Genomic DNA, 23,350 nt, shown 5'->3' on the forward strand with positions numbered 1-23,350 from the left:
CCCGACCGATCAAGCACCGAAACTACGGCACCTCCGAGTTCTAGCACACGTTCAGCTCGATGACGATCCCCGGACTCCGATCCAGCAAAGTGTCGGGGAAGAGTTCCGTCAGCACGACGGCGTGGTGACGATCTTGATGTACTACTGTCGCAGGGCTTCGCCTAAGCACCGCTACAATATTATCGAGGATTATGGTGGAAGGGGGCACCGCACACGGCTAAGAATATGATCACGTGGATCAACTTGTGTGTCTAGGGGTGCCCCCTGCCCCCGTATATAAAGGAGCAGGGGAAGGTGCGGCCGGCCAGGAGGAGGGCGCGCCAGGAGGAGTCCTACTCCCACCGGGAGTAGGATTCCCCCCCCCCTTTCCTAGTTGGAATAGGATTCGGGAGGGGGAAAGAGGAGAGAGAGAAGGAAGGGGGGGCGCCGCCCCCCTCTCCTTGTCCTATTCGGACTAGGGGGAGGGGCGCGCGGCCCAGCCCTGGCCACCTCTCCTCTCTTCCACTAAAGCCCACTAAGACCCATATACCTCCCGGGGGGTTCCGGTAACCTCCCGGTACTCCGGTAAAATCGCGATTTCACCCGGAACACTTCCGATATCCAAATATAGGCTTCCAATATATCAATATTTATGTCTCGACCATTTCGAGACTCCTCGTCATGTCCGTGATCACATCCGGGACTCCGAACAAACTTCGGTACATCAAAATGCATAAACTCATAATATAACTGTCATCAAAACCTTAAGCGTGCGGACCCTACGGGTTCGAGAACAATGTAGACATGACCGAGACACGTCTCCGGTCAATAACCAATAGCAGAACCTGGATGCTCATATTGGCTCCCACATATTCTACGAAGATCTTTATCGGTCAGACCGCATAACAACATACGTTGTTCCCTTTATCATCGGTATGTTACTTGCCCGAGATTCGATCGTCGGTATCTCAATACCTAGTTCAATCTCATTACCGGCAAGTCTCTTTACTCGTTTCATAATACATCATCTTGCAACTAACTCATTAGTTGTAATGCTTGCAAGGCTTATGTGATGTGGATTACCGAGAGGGCCCAGAGATACCTCTCCGACAATCGGAGTGACAAATCCTAATCTCGAAATACGCCAACCCAACATGTACCTTTGGAGACACCTGTAGAGCTCCTTTATAATCACCCAGTTACGTTGTGACGTTTGGTAGCACACAAAGTGTTCCTCCGGCAAACGGGAGTTGCATAATCTCATAGTCATAGGAACATGTATAAGTCATGAAGAAAGCAATAGCAACATATTAAACGATCGGGTGATAAGCTAATGGAATGGGTCATGTCAATCACATCATTCTCCTAATGATGTGATCCCATTAATCAAATGACAACATATGTCTATGGTTAGGAAACATAACCATCTTCGATTAACGAGCTAGTCAAGTAGAGGCATACTAGTGACGTTTGGTTTGTCTATGTATTCACACAAGTATTATGTTTCCGGATAATACAATTCTAGCATGAATAATAAACATTTATCATGATATAAGGAAATAAAATAATAACATTATTATTGCCTCTAGGGCATATTTCCTTCAATAACTATCCCTCAACATGCAACAAAGAGTCACTCCAAAGTCACTAATAGCGGAGAACGAACAAAGAGATTATGGTAGGGTACGAAACCACCTCAAAGTTATTCTTTCTAATCAATCCGTTGGGCTATCCCTATAAGTGTCACAAACAACCCTAGAGTTCGTACTAGAATAACACCTTAAGACACAAATCAAAAAACCCTAATGTCACCTAGATACTCCAATGTCACCTCAAGTATCCGCGGGCATGATTATACGATATGCATCACACAATCTCAGATTCATCTATTCAACCAACACAAAGGACCTCAAAAGAGTGCCCCAAAGTTCTACCGGAGAATCACGAGGAAAACGTGTGCCAACCCCTATGCATAGGTTCCCAATGTCACGAAACCCGCAAGTTGGTCACCAAAACATACATCAAGTGGCACGTGGTATCCCATTGTCACCACAGCTATCCACGGTAAGACATACATCAAGTGTTCTCAAGTCTTTAAAGACTCAATCCGATAAGATTACTTCAAAGGGGAAACTCGATTCATTACAAGAGAGAAGAGGGGGGGAGAAACATAAGATCCAACTATAATAGAAAAGCTCGTGATACATCAAGATCGTATCATCTCAAGAACACGAGAGAGAGAGAGAGAGAGAGAGATCAAACATATAGCTACTGGTACATACCCTCAGCCCCGAGGGAGAACTACTCCCTCCTCGTCATGGAGAGCACCGGGATGATGAAAATGGCCACCGGAGATGGATTGCCCCCTCCGGCAGGGTGCCGAAACGGGTCTAGATTGGTTTTCAGTGGCTACGGAGGCTTTTGGCGGCGGAACTCCCGATCTATTGTTCGTTCTGGAAGTTTTAGGGTATATGGAGTTATATAGGCGGAAGAAGCACGTTAGGAGAGCCACGAGGGCCCCACGAGGCAGGGGGCGCGCCCTAGGGGGGCGCCCCCCACCCTCGTGGGCAGCTCCCGTATCTTCTGACGTGGGGTCCAAGTCCATCAGGTGTGTTTCCTTCCAAAAATAACTTCTCCAGTTGATTTCGTTCCGTTTCAACTCCGTCTGATATTCCTTTTCTTCAAAATACTGAAATAGGCATAAAACAGCAAATCTGGGCTGGGCCTCCGGTTAATAGGTTAGTCCCAAAAGTAATATAAAAGTGGATAATAAAGCCCAATATTGCCCAAAACAGTAGATAATATAGCATGTAGCAATCAAAAATTATAGATACATTGGAGACGTATCATGGCTCTCCAAGGAAATCAATCGCCGACGGCTGCCATAATGGGTGAAATCAAGAGTCTACTTAAGCAGGGTAGAGAGTACTCTGTAGTGCATGTGCATCGTTCATGTAATAATGTAGCACACCGGCTAGCTCAGATAGGGCATCATCATATGCGTACGGCAGTTTGGCTACGGTCTGGACCAAATGAGATTGAGTTGCTACACCGGTATGATTGTAATCCCCATGGTTGAGCAATAAAAATCTCATTTATTCACAAAAGAAAAGGAAGTGCGGGTCGTTTCCGTTCAGGTTTCAGAACTTGTATATGCTTGTTAGGTACCTATTGTTTTGGGCTCCTACTAGGCTTTGACAGGATTAGCCTGTGAGCTTCCGGCTGGAGTCGCATCGTGTTGTGGAATGCTGGTGTGTCGTCGTTGTAAGGCCCTGTTTGGTTCGGCTGTGGATTTCTAAAAGTAGCTGTGAAAAATCTGCTGTGAAAAAACAGTTGTGGAAAATCTGATTTGAAAAAGATGTAGGTCATTTGGCAAACCAGCTGATACAACCTTTTCAGATTTTGGCCCGCAGCGGAATCAGATTTTGGAAAGCACGTCCTGAGCTGCTTCCGTTTTTGGTTCAGATTTTGGCAGCGGATTTCTGGAATCGGATTCTGCTGGGTTCGCCCTTTGGTTCAGATTCTGCTGCGCGGCAGCGGAATCCGGCGATAAAAGCTGAACCAAACAGGGCCTAAGACATGTGGTTCCTGATATATGAAAATCGGAGAGGCGGCTCTCTTTTTTTTAAAAAGTCTCTCCCCCTTCTGCCACCTCCGCCCGATCTAGGGTTTGAGTAGAATTACGGGAGAGGGGAATTGAGACGATATCACCTCACTCGCATCCTTCTTTTTTTAGAAACCCTCACTCCTATCCTTTATGTGTGCCGCCCGACTAGTGGGCCTAATGTTTGGCCCATGGTCAAATAATTCCAGCCCATCAGCCCCACCAGTAAGGCCCACACCCAAGCCACCTCTACCAACCAACTCACGCGAGACCGCGGCCACTGAAAATGACCTCCCCAACTAGTATGGTGAATGTTGTTTAGCCTCCAAAATGAATTTGAACAGAATGAAATGAACGCACGAAAAGATACCCGTACATAAAGGCATGCAAAGAAAACCAAGAATTTTCCAAACTGATAATAAAGTTAAAAAAATGCTCTCTCTGCAGTGATCTAAATAATCTTATATTTCTTTACAGAGGGAGTACATATCAACAAAATAAGACAAATTAAGTGAGAGGAGAGGCGGCATGCTTGTTCAAGAACTCGATGGCAACACCGGCATGCATGGCAGCCCCGATGGGGAGCACATTCTCGTCGACCACCAGGTGCGGCGTGTGCAAGTAACTTATGTCCTCGCCGGCACGATGGGCGCCGACGTTAAAGAAGGCGGCCGGGATCTTCTGTGCATAGAACCCAAAGTCCTCTGCTGCCATAAACTGGGGGCACAACAACACATTCGCCTCCCCCAACATGCTCTGTGCCACCACCTTAGCATCCCCGTACATGCCTTCGTCATTCACGGTGGCTGGGTACGGCCGGTGCTCCTCCTCCATGAAGTCCACCGTCGCCTTGCACCGTCCCACAGCGGCCTGCCCCTCGATCACCTTTAGTTAATTACAGTGTGTTAGTTCAAAGAAACTAAACCTTGAAATTCCTAGGAATAAGTTATCTCATGACCATGTTGTTCATCACCTCCCTGATCCTTTTCATGAGATAGGATAGTCCTTCTGTTGTCATGCTCCTCAAGGTGCCGCCCAAGGTCACAGACTCCGGGATGACGTTGAAAGTTTCACCTCCTTTGATGAAGGTTACGGACACCACCTGTTAATAATTGTTCAAACAGGTATGGGCAAATGATCAATATGTTGAAGTGCAATCAACGTACACCCGAGGAATAGAAAGAATACATACTGCGCTCTGGAGTGGGTCGATCTCACGAGCAACGAGCTGCTGGAGGCTAAGGACGGCCGAGGAGGCGGCCACCACCGGGTCAACTACGGATTGGAGCATGGCAGCGTGGCCGCCCTTCCCGGTGATGGTCGCCTTGAAGCGGGCAGATCCGGCAAGGAACGGCCCTGGCCTGGAGCCGACGGTGCCCACCGGCATGCTCGTGTTGATGTGCACGGCAAATATGGCAGCTACATCGTCCAGGACGCCGTCCTGCAGCACATGGTACCCGCCGGCGTGGCCCTCCTCCGCCGGCTGGAACACGAGCTTCACCGTGCCCTTGAGGCCGTCCTTGCGGGACTGGAGCAGCTTGGCGGCGCCGAGGAGCATGGCGACGTGGGCGTCGTGGCCACAGGCGTGCATCTTGCCGTCCTCCTTGCTCTTGAACTCCCACTCCACCATCTCCTGCAATAATTAATGGATCCAGCACACGTATAAATGAATTAGTGCAAAACAAACTAACCACTGGTTTGATAATTGAGTTGCGACTTTGTTTGTACAAATGAGTTATCTTGGTCGTACGTTTTGCAGCCGGCGATGGACAACGACTCTAACTATTTGCTGTGACTTGCAAAGTCGCATGCAATATACGTGACACTTGCATGCTAATACGATTCTATGCACACTTGCATGGTGCAATTATAGTTAATTAACATAAGCTCGCCTTCTTGCAGACGACTTGCTACCTAGCGATGGCGATCGACGGATCTAGTCACAGAATGGATCAACCAACTCCAATTTTTCCATTTTTCAAGGACACGTCGATCGACTGACCTGGATGGGGAGCGCGTCCATGTCGGCCCGGAGCGCGAACACCGGCCCCGGGCCGCCTCCGCCGGCGATGGTGGCTACGACGCCGGTGCACGCGACGGGCCAGACGTAGGGGATGGCGAGGGCGTCGAGCTCGGCGCGCACGAGCGCGGAGGTGTGGTGCTCCTGGAAGGCCAGCTCCGGGTGCTGGTGGATCCGCCGCCGCACGCCGAGCATCCACGCCGCGAACCCCTGCGCCTGCGCCTCCACCAGAAGCTGCTCCGCCGCCATCGTGTCCATCGATCGGTATGTATTACGCCCGACGCGTGCCAGCAAGCTAGAGGCGGGCAGGCAGGCAGATACTCGGAGGAAGGATGGCTTTTTGTCCTTCAGACGTTGTGTAGTACTTGTAGTACGTAGCGTTGACGGCGGGAAGGATGGTTTGGTCTTGTCTGTGCAGGCCCGGGCCTGGCCGAGGAGGATGCTCCATGCTTGGGCCGTCATAATGTGGTTGGTTTTTCTCCTTTTCTCTGCACAATGATAATTTCATCAGCATTTTCTGAAATTTCGGATGGTTTTTAAATATAGTAAAAAAATAATTCATGAGATTTTCTTACCTGGAGACATATTTGAAATTTTATGGCCATATTTTAAATATTCAATCATTTTTTTAAATACGGAAATTTCACATTGAGGAACATTTTTAAGAATTCACGAGCACTTTTCAAGTTCATGCTCATTTATAAATTATCAAACATATTTTAAAATTCGCCAACATATTTCAATTTTTGTATTATTTATATACAATTGCGAACATATTTCAAACTCAGAAACATTTTTGAAATTAAGGACATTTTAAAATTGACTCGGGAGTATTTTATTAATTCTGAGATATATTTTAAATTCTTGGATTATTTTGAAATCAAACTATTTTAATATAGTAAGCAAATGAAAAAGTATACCGATGGAATCAATCGAGCCACAAAAACGATCAAACAATAAACGAACGAAGTTGCTGACAGAAACAACTTGCAACAGGGCCAACTAATGTAGTTACATGCTTAGGTCCGTATTTCTCGCCTATTTCCTGTGGAATAGGAAGACCCATGTACAGGGAGCATTGAGGTTGGCATACGGTGGTAGGTGGCGACAGTCTAGTCAGGATGGTCGCTGTAAAAGGAGGGAGCTCGGCGAATCAATTTAGCGCTTTAGTGGACGGGGCATGGATTGTAGGCCCAGTCGATATGGAAGGACTTCTTTCTTATATGTGCAAGAGGTGAATCCTATTGCAACCCACTTTTCGTTTAGCGTATTTGTCCACACCGGGTTTCGGAAGGCTTTTCCATTCTATTGAAGCCGTTATTGGATTCCATTCTAATATTTCCATAACGGTTTTCTCTTGTGTTTTGTTTTTGCTGGTATAATAGGTTTTTCATGTGTTTTGTTTTTACATTTCTTTTCCATTCTATTATTTCCATATTTTTAATTTTTCCTCTCTCGTCCATTTTAAAATTTCTGAATATTTTCTCAAATTATAGTCAGTTTTTAAAATGTCATACATTTATTAAAATTTGGGAAAATAATTAAAATTTGTGTTCATTTTTTAATTTCTGTATCAGTTTATCTATCGAGTCACATTAAAATTATTTTAACATTTTAACCAGAAAACATCTTCATTCATGGCAACTTCATAAATTTCATGATCATCTTTTAAGCTTCGAATTTTTTAAATTCAAGATATTTTTAGAAATAGCAAAAAGTTAACAATTTGCCTATTTTAAAATTTTGTGCTTTAATGAACAAGGCCTGTGTTGTAGGCCCCGTCGATATGGGAAGGCAGAAGCTTAAGTTTGGAGCAGCTATTTTTTATGAGGAAAACATGCTTCATTTTATTGATCTATATGATGAAATACAGGAATACAAGAGAGTATCAAAGGGTTGTAACAGCCACAAATGGCGACTCTCTCCTAAGTGCAAAGCATGTTTAGCTAGACGGTGGGTCACCATATTCGAGAGCTGTCCTCCATGAGCAAAAGTACAAGAAAGAAACTCTCGCATAGTGCCTTTTGATCTCTTTCACAACTGGTGCGATAATTCCTGATGTGTCTGAATGTATATCAGAAATAACCTGAAGACAATCTGAAGCCACTTTAATTCTGATAGCAGATATTCGGCCAAAGATAAGGCCTCGCGGCATGCTAGTTTGGAGCGGCTATGTTCCGCCTGCTCCTAGGCTGACGACTGCCTCGTCTACAGGACCGGTGGTGGCCGTCCCAGTAGGACGTGGGTCGCCACACTAATGTCAATTGATTTTCCTTTTCCCCTATTTATACTTGTTTTTATATTTTAAGTGCATATATTTTAAAAAGTATCACTTAAGCAAATGAAACCCATGAATTTGAAAATTGTTTTTTGCTGGTCTGCTATTTTTTTATCCATTTCATAATTTTTGTTTTTTTTGAATTTTCTAAATAGTTTTAAAAACCCAAGAACATTGAAATTTTGTTATGTGCCACTAGCGAACTCGGACATCTGATGAGATCCAATGAGGCTTCACGAATTCAGTCCGTGGCACTAACACTTGTGCAAAAAATAGCTACATGCCCCTATGTGCCATCTAAGCGAATTTTCATCGGTTGGCCATCTTCTTTCGGCGTTTCATCCTCTATGGGACCCACCACTTCACCACATCAACAATAGAATGTGGAGACTCGGTTAATCATTTATGTTGATGTGAGGGCCCACCTTTGACATGAACATACAACCATGGTTTTATTTTGCGGCTCCTCTGATGTGGGACCACCAACATTGACGAGGAGTTTCCATCATTCTTGAGCTAACCCTTTGTGTTAAAAAAATGAAAATAATAATAATCAAAAATTCATTTTTTGCTTTCTTTTAAATTCGTTTCCATTAGGTTCTACCGGAAGGCAACCACCGGACCACATCGAGGAAAATACATCGAAGAAATGGCCTATGTAGATTAAAGGAGAAGCCATTTGTACCTCAATGGTAAAAGTGTATTACCCTTACTTAATCTAAGCTTGGCGAGGTAACCACTTTTCATACACTCCTTTAATAAACTGCATTAACTTTTGTTTCGTAATTTTCTCGAGTTCAGATTTTACAAAGTTCTAAGCTTGGGGAAGTTATTCTTGCATTTGTATAGTCATGTGCAATAATCTTCATCTTATAGCTATTATGCAATCATGTGCCCCCCTGTTTGACATCCTTGATTTGGTATGATTATCATGTATTTATATAGGGGAATCACTTGCTCAGGATTAGTCAGAAATATGTTATCAAGAAGAAGTAGCGTGGAAGGTGAAACTCTCAAACCATGAAAAATGGATTGTTCCATACTTGGTTTTTGAGATAGCACTCGTCTTGTCCACTTTTAGTTTACTCGCAATCATCAACCATGCTTGACTTTCATGACACATGAAATGATAAATGATTGTGTCATAGGCAAATAAGAATGTTCAAGGTTGTGTGATGTTGAGGTGTGGCTGGCCTTGGAGGATTATAGAATAGAGTAGAAGCATTGTGCTGTAAAAATATCATAAGGGACATCAGGTATTTGTACAGAGAAGAAGAGAAACCGAGAGAGTTCGGTTTGTGTTCTTGAGCCTCAGAGTTCATCGCATGGCTGGCGAAGGGCAAGGAGGAGATGCTAGTGCAGGAGGTGGTGATGGTGCTTGGTGGAGGCGAGTGTGGGGAACTGGGCTTTGACCCCAAGGCTGTTGCAGCGCAAGAGGAGGAGGAGAAGCTACGGGAACTTGCAACAAGGTGTTGGGGAACGCAGTAATTTCAAAAAAATTCCTACGCACACGCAAGATCTATCATGGTGATGCATAACAACGAGAGGGGAAGAGTGTTGTCCACGTACCCTCGTAGACCATAAGCGGAAGCGTTATGACAACGCGGTTGATGTAGTCGAACGTCTTCACGATCCGACCGGTCCTAGCACCGAAGGTACGGCACCTCCGTGATATGCACACGTTCAGCTCGATGACGTCCCACGAACTCTAGATCCAACTGAGTGTCGAGGAAGAGTTTCGTCAGCACGACGGCGTGATGACGGTGATGATGAAGCTACCGGAACAGGGCTTCGCCTAAGCACTGCAACAATATGACTGAGGTGGATTATGGTGGAGGGGGCACCGCTCACGGCTAAACAATGTCAACTTGTGTGTCTATGGGGTGCCCCCTCCCTCGTATATAAAGGAGTGGAGGAGGGGGAGGGCCGTCCCTCTAAGGCGCGCCCTAGGGGAGTCCTACTCCCACCGGGAGCAGGATTCCCCCCTTCCAAGGAGTAGGAGTAGGAGAGAAGGAAGGGGAGGAGAGAGGGAAGGAAAGGGGGGGCACCCAATTCGGATTGGGCTAGGGGGGTGCGCCTCCCACCTTTTTCCCTTCCTCTCCTTTATTCCAATAAGGTCCATATTCTCTCCGGGGGGGTCCGGTAACCTCCCGGTACTCCGAAAAATGCCCGAACTCATCCGGAACCATTCTGATGTCCAAACATAGGCTTCCAATATATCGATCTTTATGCCTCGACCATTTCGAGACTCCTCGTCGTATCCGTGATCATATCCGGGACTCCGAACTACCTTCGGTACATCAAAACACATAAACTCATAATATCGATCGTCACCGAACGTTAAGCGTGCGGACCCTACGGGTTCGAGAACTATGTAGACATGACCGAGACTCATCTCCGGTCAATAACCAATAGCGGAACCTGGATGCTCATATTGGTTCCTACATATTCTACGAAGATCTTTATCGGTCAAACCACACAACAACATACGTTGTTCCTTTTGTCATCGGTATGTTACTTGCCTGAGATTCGATCTTCGGTATCTCAATACCTAGTTCAATCTCGTTACCGGCAAGTCTCTTTACTCGTTCCGTAATGCATCATCCCGCAACTAACTCATTAGTCACATTGCTTGCAAGGCTTATAGTGATGTGCATTACCAAGAGGGCCCAGAGATACCTCTCCGATACTCGGAGTGATAAATCCTAATCTCGATCTATGCCAACTCAACAAACACCATCGGAGACACCTATAGAGCATCTTTATAGTCACTCAGTTACGTTGTGACGTTTGGTAGCACACAAAGTGTTCCTCCGGTATTTGGGAGTTGCATGATCTCATAGTCATAGGAACATGTATAAGTTATGGAGAAAGCAATAGCAACAAACTAAACGATCATCGTGCTAAGCTAACGGATGGGTCAAGTCAATCACATCATTCTATAATGGTGTGATCCCGTTAATCAAATGACAACTCATGTCTATGGTCAGAAAACATAACCATCATTGATTCAACGAGCTAGTCAAGTAGAGGCATACTAGTGATACTCTGTTTGTCTATGTATTTACACATGTACTAAGTTTCCGGTTAATATAATTCTAGCATGAATAATAAACATTTATCATGATATAAGGAAATATAAATAACAACTTTATTATTAACTCTAAGGCATATTTCCTTCATAAGGGTCTGCTTGCTGGAGCTGCTACTATGTGTGTGTGCTTTGTTGGAGCCGCAATTGTGTGCACCTAGAATAATAGGCGCTCGCTACCGCGGGCATGTTGATTGGAGAAGACAAACAATATAAGGCATTTATAGCTGCACTAGATTTTGCTTTACCTATACCACATGATTAGCCGGAGGCAAAACAATATCCAGAGTGGAGAGCATCTATGATAGAGGAGATGACAACACTTGCGTACTTACTAATCTTCCTCACTAGAGAAAGGGATGCTACCTTTAAGTGGGTATTTACCGTGAAACAAAATTTAAGGGAAAGGTAGAAAGATATAAAGCCAGATTGGTGGCTAAGGGCTGCAATCAAACTTATGGAGTGGATTATGTTGAGACCTTCGAATTAGTGGCGAAATGAAAAACATTAGGTCCCTTTATATCTATAGCAGCAAATAATGAGTGGAAATTATTTCAAATGGATGTTAAGAATGCTTTTCTTCATGGAGACTTGCAGGAGGAGGTCTATATGGATATTCCATTAGGGTTTAATAATAGAGAAGCCAAGGGCAAAGTATGTAAGGAAACAAAATCCTTGTATTGACTTAAATAATCACGTAGAGCTTGGTTTGGGAGGTTTCGAAAGGAAGTGTGCTCTATGGGTTATTAGCAAAGCAATGCAGATTACACCCTCTTCTTTAAGCACAAAGGTGGAAATATTGTTGTTCCTATAGTGTATGTTGATGATATTGTGATCACAAGTAATGATGATGATGTTATAGCATGCCTGAAAAAGATATTGGCAAAGTCATTAGAACTCAAGGACCTTGAACTTCTTCATTTATTTCCTAGGAAATAAGGTTGCATAAGGATCACAAGGTATTTATCAATCACAGAGAAAATATGTAATCGATTTACTTACTGAAACTGGCATGATAGATTGTAAGCCGCCGTCCACACCCATTGAGAAAAACCACCATATAGTAGAAGATTCAGATGATCCTATAGATAAACATCAATATCGAAGATTAGTTGGATGTTTAATCTAATTATCTCATACTGAGCCAGATATTGCCTATGTTGTCAGCATTGTAAGAAGGAATATGCATGGTCGTCGTTCCGGTCGTTGGGATTTAGTACTTAGAATTCTTCGGTATCTCAAGAGTCTCCCGGGGAAGTGCATCTTCTTCCCTAATCATGAGCATCTTAAAGTGGAACGATATACAGATGCTGACTAGGTTGGGTGCTTGGACGATAGAAAATCTATATCAAGATATTGTGCTTTTCTGGGTGGTAATCTCGTCAGTTGGAGAAGTAAGAAGCGGAGTCTAATGGCACGATCAACTGCCATTACAGTGCACTACTGTGGGTTGGGTGTAGGGCTGGAAAAAAAGCTCGAAGCTCGCTAAACGAGTAGCTCGTGACTCGGCTCGAATCGACTCGAACTCGAACAATAAAGAGTCGAACCGAGCTTTAGTTTAAGATCGTTTATAGACCAAATTAAACGAGTCAATCTCACGAGTACTTGTGTAACTCGTTAGGCTCAATACAAAAGATCAGCCATTCCCAATACAAAAAAAGATCAGCCACTCAGCATCCTATGTCCCAGGCGCACAACACAAGACCTAGCCGTTGACGGTCGAGCCATCTGGAGACTCATGTGTTACAAGGAAATTACTATTGTTTAGTGATATATATGTTTAATATATACATACCCATTTTTTTTAATATTCGAGGGTTTTATGTTCATATCTTTAACGAGTTTACCAAGCTAAACGAGCCGGCTCGCGAGTTATACGAGTCAAGCCAATCTTGGATTTGACCTCGTTATAATAACAGGTCGAATCGAGCTAGCTCGTTAACGAAACGAACTCCAGCGAGTCAAGTCGAGCTGGCTCGACTCAGCTCGAATTTCAGCCCTAGTTGGGTGCTTGAACTGGTTGTTGTGGGATCAATTCCATCTGCCGTATCTTTTTGGTGCTAATTTTCGCATATACGTGCACTATTGTGGTTGGGTTTTTCTGTAAATAAAAAACTGTGAGCGGGCATTGTGTAAATTCAGCACTATGGTTGACTTTTTCCGCAAATAAAAAAATGGTCTTTTGTGCAAAAATACATCATACACAATGCTCTCACTCGCTGGCAAATGGGGCCATACACATGGATATGCCCGCATCCGTGTAGTGTGACCGTATCTGCACGCTTGAGTCAAGTTAAGTGGAGAATGTATCTCATGCAACGATGGAATTGATGCACCAAGTGCACCAGTGAGTTATGGGCCATTTGATTGAGAAGAAACGGACAAGATCTAGGTACAAGCTGGGCTGCTGGCACACTTGCAAAATGAACCTTATGGCTTCTCTGAATTGAATAAAATGATGGCGTCCATTTATGAAACTGTTTTATGCAACAGGTAAGCCAGCCTAAATGGAAAGTGTGCTTCAATGTTTGACGGAACTAGCTGAAAGCATCACTCCTTGCTCTTGTCCTTGTTCTTCGGGGAACTTGTTCTTGTCCCTATTCCTGATTCTATTACAGCATTCTAATTCGTTTGTCGTTTTGTATGTCATGATTCCAATTTCTTTTCATATTCATGATTTCAAAAAAATTGTGTAACAAAATAGTGAAGTAACTCTCTATGATATGGATGCATAGTCTCAAAGGCTCAAAGGCTCTGTTTATGAAGTACTCTCTCCGTTCCAAAATACTTGACTTCCATTTGTCCAAAAATAGATGTACCTATATACTAAAACATGTCTAGATACATCTATATTTTGACAAATGAAAGGTATATATTGTGGAACGGAGGAAATACAACTTACTACAAGTATTCCCATGTGGGAGCTGAGAGGTAATGATATGAAGACCTTTTCTAAAAAAATAGCGGCACTTGACGCTTCCTGTAAAGTATTCCATTATATATATACATATATATGTGTGTGTGTGTGTGTGTGTGTGTGTGTGTGTGTGTGTGTGTGTGTGTGTGTGTGTGTGTGTGTGTGTAAGAACTGAATTTGTGATGCCAAATATGTACGTCAAGTTATACATATGTCCAATCAATCGGTGATGCGATTTTCAAGTCATGAACTGGATTATTCATGGTTTGTTTCTGCCCAGTCCGTTGCTACTGTTTCTATTTTATTTTATTTTTTGTAAGTAATGTACAAAGCATCAGCTATGAGGCATCCGGAATGGTGTTGGAACATTTCTTTGCACATACATAGCACGGATGCAATTAACAGAGGACATGGCGTGACTGCATATAGCTATGTGAGATGAACTCCTCGTCTCTCGGTAGCAGCTCTCGCGAACAATTAAATTAATGAGAGATGTAGCGTCCCGCAAAAAAAAAAGAATGAGAGATGTAGCGAAATTAGTTTGCAAAGGAACAGATTTTGTCCTGCTCTGCTCCATTATGCAAAAACAAGGAGCGGGCTACAAAAGTACAAGATGTATTTTGCAAATGTGCAAGCAGCCCACCACAGCAGTGAATCTTGTCCCTTTGTTCTTCATCCGACGGCTCATGAGTCCTTGGTGCATCAGGTGCACAGATTCTGTCGTTGCACAGGATACTTTCTTAAGTTAAGTGACTACAAAACCGTATTTTTAAAGTTCTAGCATCAAATTGAACATGTGACGCAAGTTCTATGACTCCTGGTATTTCTTTTTTTATGATGATGGTCTTTATATTTCTAATGAATTTTTATAATGGATCCAGACTCCTGTTTGAACAGAAAATGGTAGAAAAATTCCCTCTCATTGGACTGGCCTTCTTCAATGTTCAGGTAGACTTTTTTTTAGGTAAAATGTTCATCTAGATCCCTCGCGAAAGAAATGTTCATCCAGATTTGTTGCAGGGGCAAACCTTCCAATCCGCAGTCCAAACACATCTTTTACCCTTCAGAAACAGAGGCGAAAGCAGAGCACCTACGCGGCCGCGGGACGCGACGCCGTAGCACAAGCACGCGCGTGCTTGTTCAAGAACTCGATGGCCACGGCGGCGTGCAGTGCGGCTCCGACGGGGAGGGCCTCCTCGTCGATGACCATGCGCGGCGTGTGCACGTGGTGCACCTCGTCCTCCTCGCCGCCGGCGCGGACGCCGAGGCCGAAGAAGGCGGCCGGGATCTTCTCGGCGTAGAACCCGAAGTCCTCGGCGGCCATGATCTGCAGGGACAACCTGACGTTCGCTGGCCCCAGCATGCTCTCCGCCACCGCCCTGGCGTGCGCGTACACGCCCTCGTCGTTCACCGTGGCCGGGTACGGCCGGAGCTCCTCCTCCATGAAGTCCACCGTCGCCGCGCACCGCCCCACCACCGCCTGCCCCTCGACCACCTCCCTGATCCTCCTCATCAGGTAGCGCATCCCCGGCGTCGTCATGCTCCTGAAGGTGCCGCCCAGCGTCACGGACTCCGGGATGACGTTGAACGTCTCGCCGCCCCTGATGGTGGTCACCGAGACCACCGCGCCCTGCAGCGGGTCGGTCTCGCGGGCGACGAGCTGCTGCAGGCTGAGCACGGCGGAGCAGGCGGCCACGACCGGGTCGACGGCGGCGTGCGGCATGGCGCCGTGGCCGCCCTTCCCGGTTATGGTGGCCTTGAAGCGGGCCGACCCGGCGAGGAACGGCCCCGGCCTGGACCCGACGGCGCCGGCGCGGAGGTGCGTGTCGATGTGCACGGCGAAGATGGCGGCCACGTCGTCCAGGACGCCGGATTGAAGCACGTGGTACCCGCCGCCGTGGCTCTCCTCCGCCGGCTGGAAGACGAGCTTCACCGTGCCCGCGAGGCCGTCCTTGCGGGACTGGAGCAACTTGGCGGCGCCGAGGAGCATGGCGACGTGGGCGTCGTGGCCACAGGCGTGCATCTTGCCGTCCTCCTTGCTCTTGAACTCCCACTCCACCATCTCCTACACGCACGCCAATAGAAATCAATCAATTGCAATGGCATGCACACGTATCTACAAGAATTAGCTAGACAAAGTTGTTTGGTGGACATCTATGATTCATAGGAGAAATGGAGAGAGAAAAAACGAAAGGGAAAATTTTCTTTGCCTCGTTTTGAATTTCAAAAAACATTGGGTTGACTATTCTTAATCCTGAGTTTTTCCTATTCTTATTTCGTGAAAAGACTGAAAACCTTATATTTTTCACGATACTCTATTTTAGACATAATATCATGTCTAAATTCTGTGTTTTTTTTTGGTATTCCCATGTTTTCGGAATCATGTAAAGAAAAAAGGATGCTACAAATCAATCTCAGATTGTTGGGCATGGCAACGAAACATCTTTTATGGCAAATTTAGTTGTCACGGGGATGACAAATTCCGGCACGGATTTGTTATGCTTGCTAAAGAAAACTGCCATCCTCGCGACATCTAGATTTTTCATGAAAGACCTTTGATTTGCCATGATTAAAAATCTGACATCAGATTTTTAACATTACTGATAAAAAAAATCCTAAGATGACTTTGCAAACAAGCGATAAAGCTGCAGCTTAATTTTGTTGGTGGTCGCTATCAAAATAGTCCTGTGTGTTGTGTCGTTGGTAGTAGTTTCTGCATCAGCACGGCACACAAAACCATACACGCAACCACAATGTTCCTATATACAGTGATCACTCGGTTGGTTCACAGAAATCTCGTGATCCTCACTAAAAAATTGGTTTTCAGAGAAGGAACGTATCATAGGTAGATAGTACGGAGTACAATTTGGTGCGAAAAATATCCATCCTCGCATGATTACTGCCCTCCTGAATTTCTGTCCTTTTTAACCGTACAATACTACAGTACAAGATTATACAGTAAATCCAAGCATGTTCATGTTGGAAAGAAATTGATGAGCTTGTGTTGGGGGCAGAGATTGAAATGTCTGCTGACAAAATCTGTACGGGCCATGTCGGAAAGAATCAATCGACCACATCGCGTTCGTGTTCGCGGTAATACTACTAGTACTACTGTTTCCATCATTAGTGGACGTGGTCGGTGTACGGACCTGGATGGGGAGCGCGTCCATGTCGGCCCGGAGCGCGAACACGGGGCCCGGGCCGGCGCCGCCGGAGATGGTGGCGACGACGCCGGTGCGCGCGACGGGCCAGACGTAGGGGATGGCGAGGGCGTCCAGCTCGGCGCGCACGAGCGCCGAGGTGCGGTGCTCCTGGAAGGCCAGCTCCGGGTGCTGGTGGATCTGCCGCCGCAGCCCCAGCATCCACGCCGCGAACCCCGGCGCCCGCGCCTCCTCCAGCAGCTCCGGTCCCAGCGCCGCCGCGGCCGCCATCGATCGGTCGCCGGCCGAACAAGAGCAGCTTCCACGAGGGTGGAGGAGGAGAGGAGAGGAGATGGTCAGAAGGGCGCGTGCGTGCGTACGTAGCAGACTGAGGTAGAGCTATGTGAGGTCTTTCAAGTGGAGTTAATGAGGTGTGGCATGCATCCAGCGTCGCGACGTGGGCGGGCGTGGTCGTATTGCTCAACGCTCTCGCCGGCGACAACCACGAGGGCTCCTCTCGTCGTACATACAGTACACGCCTCATGTTTCTCTTCTTCTTTTTTTGTGAGGGGTGTAATAAACTACAGTAGTTTTATTCCATGAAAAAACCACGGTTCGTGGAGCCCCTCGTCTAGAGAAGCATCAGCTTTTGATACACCGTGTGCTTCGCAATTTGATTCCCTCGCCTCATGCTTCACATCACACGCACTTCCTCGAAGTTTGCAATTTTCACTTTAATTTCCATGACGGCCATGCGGCTAGTGCACCCGCACAAAAAGAAGTAAAAAAATCGTGCCGCTAGCGTGATGAAAGTCACTTTAAAGATGTTTGGCATTAGCCAAGTCGACCAGTCACCACCTGGACCTTCCTTAATCAGATAAAGATCGATACCAGAGTTTCCCTTTCACGGCTCTACAATTGCTGGCTGGAGATTCTCAAAAAACAAACAAAAAACAGTTGCTAGCATCGCAACGTGTCCCAAGTCCTCCGCCCTCGACCGAAAGCCGTTTGAGATCCTCCGAGGAAACCAGCGAATGGCGTAAAGGATTGCAAGTCAGCCGATACCCAAGATGAAGAATGAGCACATGTAGCAGAGACTAATGAACACCGATGTATCGAGTGGAGATATCCATACGGAGAAGACTAGATGACCGAGCACTAAAAGACCTACACAAGAGAAGAAATCTAAGTGCGTAGTGTGTTGCACCTTGGAAAATTCGCTAGAGCTCTTCGTTTACAATGTCCTTGGTTTGAGTGGCGGGACCCGACCTTCCTCCCCGTCCCCCAGCCTCATGGCGTCCTCTAGCGCTGACCTCGCCGAACGCGGTGTGACCCTCTCCGACGAGCGCGTGTCCTCCGGCGACCGCTGGCTCGACTCGGGGAGCGAGTCCTCCGCGCGCTCCTACTGCAAGGTCGCGCGACGCCCTGCGGCTCCACCTGCGTCGCTGGCGCCACCCAGGCAGCCTGCCAGGACTCGGCTCGGCCCTCGCTCTGAAGTGCACCGCGTCTCCGGCGCCACCACGGTCGATGCGGACGGGGTCCAGCAGCCCAGGCGCAGGAACCGCCGCCGACGCCCGCGGCAGGTCGCCGCGCCCCGCTCCCCGCCGCGCCGCCCGCGCAGCCCTTCTCCTGAAGAGGTGGCCGGAGTCTGCTTCCTCTGCCTAGACCCCGGCCACAGCGTGCGGGACTGCACCAACGAGATCAGATGCCGTCGCTGCCTCACTTCCGGCCACGACTCCCGCTCCTGCGACGCCAGCAGCCAAGAGGCGGAACGTCGTCCCCGCCCACCCGGCAGCTCCCAGCAGACCGTCGCGGCACCTCCTCGCCCCCAGGCCACCATCCTGCCGCCACCTCCCCGAGTCGCTCCGGTCGTGCCGACGCCTGACGCCCGCCCGCTCGTGCCGGAGCGCGTCATTGTGTCGCACACCGTGGAGATGGAGGAGGCGGAGCGGGTCTTGGCCCGCGCGCTGGTGGCTTCTGTCACCGGCAACCGACCGCAGGTCGCCAGCGACGAGGTCGCTGCGGCGCTCTACGACGCCTTTGGTCTGGTCGAGGGGGACTTCGCCGTGCATGCGCACCACCCGGAAGATTTCCTGATCCTCTTCGGCTCTCAGGCCGCCATGGATCGACTCGCCGGCGAGCACTTCATTCGCTCGCCCCGTTTCTCCCTCTCGATGCGTCCATGGAGCAAGCTTGCCCACGTAGGCTTCGGCGGGTTTGAGTACCGCGTCGAGCTCGAACTCCGCGGCATCCCCGCCCAAGCCTGGCACCTCTCTACCGCTGAGCACATTCTTCGGAGGAGCTGCTGGATCGAGCGTCTTCACCCCCACACCCGCTCCCGCGACGACCTCGCCACATTCCGCATGTCCGGTCGCACGCACGACCCGGCACGCATCCGGCCCGCAGCCGTCCTGGAGGTCGTCGAGCAAATTCCAGCGTGCTCTAGTTCCGAAGCTCCGTCCGTCAGAATTCTCACATACCCGATCTCCATCGACATCGTCCGCGCCGAGATGATCAGAGCCACGCCTCATCGCGCACTGGAAGGACCAGACCCCGACCCGGATCAGGGCGCCGGCAACGGCAACGATGATGGGCCAGGCCACGGCCAAGGCCGCGCCCGCCGACGCGGCCGCAAGCGCCGGCGCTCGGAGACAAGGCCCGCCGGCCGTGCTGACGGTATGGCTATGGATTGCCTTGGATGGCGCATCGGAGACCTCACCTCCCGCGCAGACGGCGTGGCCATGGCGGCGAGCTGGCCGGCCCCGTCCGGCGCGGCAGCGCATACGGCCAGCCAGGCTCGGAGGGACATGTTGCCGTGGCCTGGCCAACAAGGAGCCCCACGTCGTCGTCATCACGCCAGAAAAGGAAAGGGTAAAAGGAAAGTGGGGTGCACTTTGCCCGTGGGCCAGGGCCGCAGTGCTGACGGTGCCACTGTCGCTGCGCGGCCAGACTCACCAGGGACAGCTGGCGACCTGCCACTGGATGCAGCCGCTTCGGTCCCACACGGCATTTCGAATCCTGTGGTCTCCCTGCCCGAGGATGATCCTGTTGGGCCACCATCCGTCGCTCCTGCCCCCTCAGATCCGGTGGCCTCCCAACCCGAGGACAATCCCGCGGGGCCACCTACGGCCACTCATGCCCTCTCATCTTGTCGGGATCTGGCCGTGCTATGCGCAGTGCCTGACTCGCAGCTGGCTCCGCCAGCGCTGACACCCACCTTGTCGGGCCAAAGCAGTGTATCCCCCACGTCTGAGCCTGTGGGGGCGCCAATCCCACGCGCTGACCAGGTCGCATCTCCACCAACTACGCTCGAGCGCGAGGGATTGGATAGCGCGGGACTTGAGCTTCACGCCACATCTCCCGCCCATGCTGAACCGCACACTCCTGTGCGGCAAGACCCACAGACACCCATGCAGACCCCAGCGGCCCCAGTCACCCCCGGGCCCGCCATGACTGCCCCGGCCAACCCCGAGCCGGCACGTCCGTGCGTGCATGGGTCTGGGCGCGGCCGTTTCGCCTCCCCGCCCATTATCATGCGACGTTCACGTGGGCCGCCCGCTGCTCGCTCCTGGACGCTGGGAGATTTTCTCGCCGCTGCCACCAAAGAGCTCAACGCGGCCTTGCCGGCGCCTGGGAAGAAGCCCCATCGCCCACTCGACTTCGCTCCACGCCGTGGCCGTTCTGCCTCTGCCACGACCACAACCGCTGCTCCTCCCACAGCTGCCAGGCGCGCACAAGTGCAGGTCCTCCGCATGCTGGGAATCATGGGGACCAACCAGATGATCTCGGCCGCTGAGATGAAGGCATACGACAACCTATTCGTGGCACCCATTCCGATGTCCGTGTTGTCGGCCATCGCCGCGCTGGTCGATCGCGAGATCCCAGCTAGCTTGGCGGAGCGGCTGCCAGCGGCGGCGCGCGTCGACCCGGTGTGCGTGAGTTAGGCCTCCCTGGAGGATACCCACCGTCGATCCACCCTCTATGGATCACGGCCTCAAGATAGCTGTATGGAACGTCCACGGTCTCAACGCCCGTGCGTGGCGCCACGCCGTCCGCACGCTGCTCGACACGACCGGCGCCTCCATTGTATGCTTGCAAGAAACGAAGATTGAGTTGCTCTGCTCGTCCGTCGTTCTCGACACGCTTGGCTCGGAGTTTGATGATTACACGTACCTCCCGGCACAGGGCACGCGCGGCGGCATCCTGCTTGCGTGGAATACCAAGGTCGTGTCCATCTCGGACCCCCTGTTTACCAGCAACGCCATCTCGGCCCGCGTCGCTACCACCGGAGGAACGCCTTGGTGGATCACGGTCGTTTACGGGCCACAAGACGATGCGGCCAAGATCGCATTCTTGGAAGAGCTACGCGAGATCAAGGCGGACTATCACAGGCCATGGATGCTATGCGGCGACTTCAACCTCATCCTACGCTCTGAGGACAAGAACACGGGCAACCTCAACCGGCGCATGATGGGAAAATTCCGTCGCTTGGTCAACGATCTCGCGCTTAATGAGGTATACCTCAATGGGCGTCGGTACACGTGGTCGAACGAGCAGTCACCACCGACCCTAGTGCACCTCGATCGTGTGTTGTGCACGTCGGACTGGGAAGACGGACATGGCGAATGCCACTTGACTTGCTTGGCATCCGTCGTGTCAGACCACACGCCCTTGCTGCTGGACTGCGCCCCCGCACATACGCTACATCGCAGGTTCCACTTCGAGGAACACTGGCTGCGCCTCGACAGATTCCACGACACGGTGGCTGCGGCTTGGGGCTCCGTCCATGACCCCGACCCATTCCGACGTCTAATGCTGCGGTTCCAGGCCACGGCGCGCTCCTTGACGAGTTGGAGCGCCAAGGTTGTGGGCAATGTGAAGACCAAGCTGGCCATCGCTCGAGAGCTCATCGCGCGCTTTGACAAAGCCTAGGACGACCGCATCCTCACCCCACCGGAGGACTGGCTGCGCAAACAGCTGAAAGTCTCATACCTCGGGCTCGCCTCCCTGGAACGGACGATCGCTAGACAGCGCGCCCGCATTGCCACCCTCAAAGACGGCGACGCCAACACTGCCTTCTTCCACAGGCAATGCTCGTTCCGAAGACAGAAGAATCGCATCTTCCGCCTCTCCGCAAACGGCATTCTCCTCACCGATCACGGCGAGATGGCCGAGGCTGCCTTCAAGCATTACGACGCGCTGCTTGGCACGGCGATCGAGCGTGACCACACGATGGACCTGTCGTAGCTCATCGCAGGGAGCGACCTCTCCGACCTCGACATGCCCTTCTGCCCGGAGGAGGTATGGGACGCGGTGAAACGAGCATCGTCAAGGGCTGTGGGAGGCCGGGCCGCGCCATGGACTGGCCGGGCACCTCGCCGGAAGGCCCTGGCAGGGCCGCAAGGCCACATGCAGGCAGTGGCTCCTCCTCTAGCCGCTCGGATCTGCACCGTCGGTGGTCCGCCGGCAGATACACGAATGGCGGCCGGTCGGGCTCGGTGCTTGCCCGAAACCTCGCCGGCGCACCGTTGCCACTCATTAAGTGCGACCACTGCCCAAGGATGGTCGTGCGCCACGTGTCTACAACGCCGGAACATCCCGGATGGGTGTTCATCAAGTGCTTAAACGATGGGGTATGTGCTCTTTTTAGCTTCGGTTTGTGCTCTTGTTTTGACTAGTTGTGCTAACTACAAATTTTATTGTGTAGCATGGATGCAAGTTTTGGTATTGGAAAGAAGAGTACATCGATATATTGATAGAGCGGAATTTAGTACATATTCGTGCACTTTTAGTTAGCATAGAGGCTGTAGATGAGACAAGTGCACTTGTTGCTAGATTAGAGGCTAGACACGAGACTAGGTGTGAGGAAGCAACATCGACTTCTGGCTTGAAGAAGAAAGGAGGATGCCAGATCGAGCCTCCTCCACAGATCAACAATGAGTGCATCGAGAAGGCCCTAACACAACTCAAGGGAGCAGTTATGGAAGTTGGGTACCTTCTAAAATGTATTCTTGTTGTTCTTATTTTCTTTGGTCTTACTTTACTAGTCAAAATATAATGATGTATTCTTAATGTATCGAAAATGAATGATTAAAGACTTAAAAAAAATGTACGCGGACAGGATGCGGTGGGGATGCGTCCGCGCAGTGGCGGAGCTACGGCAGAAAACAAGGGCGGGCCGGTACAAAGGAAGACCCATAATTTTCAAGCTCATGGCTGAGTTTACTCTCAAATCTCCACTGTAATTGCTATGAGCTGGGCGGGCCACGGCCGATTTTATCAACACGTAGCTCCGCCAGTGCGTCCGCGCGCTGGACGTAT

At 49.5% G+C, this 23,350-nt stretch overlaps 2 protein-coding genes across 2 annotated transcripts; both read right to left on the bottom strand.

The window, feature by feature from the left end:
- Positions 1-4,030: 4,030 nt before the first annotated feature.
- Positions 4,031-5,921, bottom strand: LOC125554350 (IAA-amino acid hydrolase ILR1-like 4). Its single transcript, XM_048717924.1, has 4 exons — positions 5,586-5,921; positions 4,776-5,216; positions 4,557-4,685; positions 4,031-4,468 (listed from the first exon to the last, which is right to left on the bottom strand). The coding sequence occupies exons 1-4, from the start codon at positions 5,859-5,861 to the stop codon at positions 4,091-4,093; spliced, it is 1,224 nt and encodes a 407-aa protein (XP_048573881.1). The 5' UTR covers positions 5,862-5,921; the 3' UTR covers positions 4,031-4,090.
- An 8,856-nt stretch (positions 5,922-14,777) lies between these two features.
- LOC125553047 (IAA-amino acid hydrolase ILR1-like 4) lies at positions 14,778-17,547 on the bottom strand. Its single transcript, XM_048716797.1, has 2 exons — positions 17,039-17,547; positions 14,778-15,954 (listed from the first exon to the last, which is right to left on the bottom strand). The coding sequence occupies exons 1-2, from the start codon at positions 17,318-17,320 to the stop codon at positions 14,980-14,982; spliced, it is 1,257 nt and encodes a 418-aa protein (XP_048572754.1). The 5' UTR covers positions 17,321-17,547; the 3' UTR covers positions 14,778-14,979.
- Positions 17,548-23,350: the final 5,803 nt, after the last annotated feature.

Source organism: Triticum urartu, chromosome 4, assembly GCF_003073215.2.
Source record: "Triticum urartu cultivar G1812 chromosome 4, Tu2.1, whole genome shotgun sequence".
Classification (NCBI taxonomy): Eukaryota; Viridiplantae; Streptophyta; class Magnoliopsida; order Poales; family Poaceae; genus Triticum; species Triticum urartu.

Excerpts from the sequence above, each read along its gene's own strand:
- LOC125554350 (XM_048717924.1), bottom strand. The coding sequence starts at position 5,861 with ATGGACACGATGGCGGCGGAGCAGCTTCTGGTGGAGGCGCAGGCGCAG. Across the intron at positions 4,686-4,775 it reads TCGACCCACTCCAGAGCGCA|GTGGTGTCCGTAACCTTCAT; the intron begins GTATGTATTCTT and ends AATTATTAACAG. Across the intron at positions 4,469-4,556 it reads TCATGAAAAGGATCAGGGAG|GTGATCGAGGGGCAGGCCGC; the intron begins GTGATGAACAAC and ends AATTAACTAAAG.
- LOC125553047 (XM_048716797.1), bottom strand. The coding sequence starts at position 17,320 with ATGGCGGCCGCGGCGGCGCTGGGACCGGAGCTGCTGGAGGAGGCGCGG. Across the intron at positions 15,955-17,038 it reads TGGACGCGCTCCCCATCCAG|GAGATGGTGGAGTGGGAGTT; the intron begins GTCCGTACACCG and ends GCGTGCGTGTAG.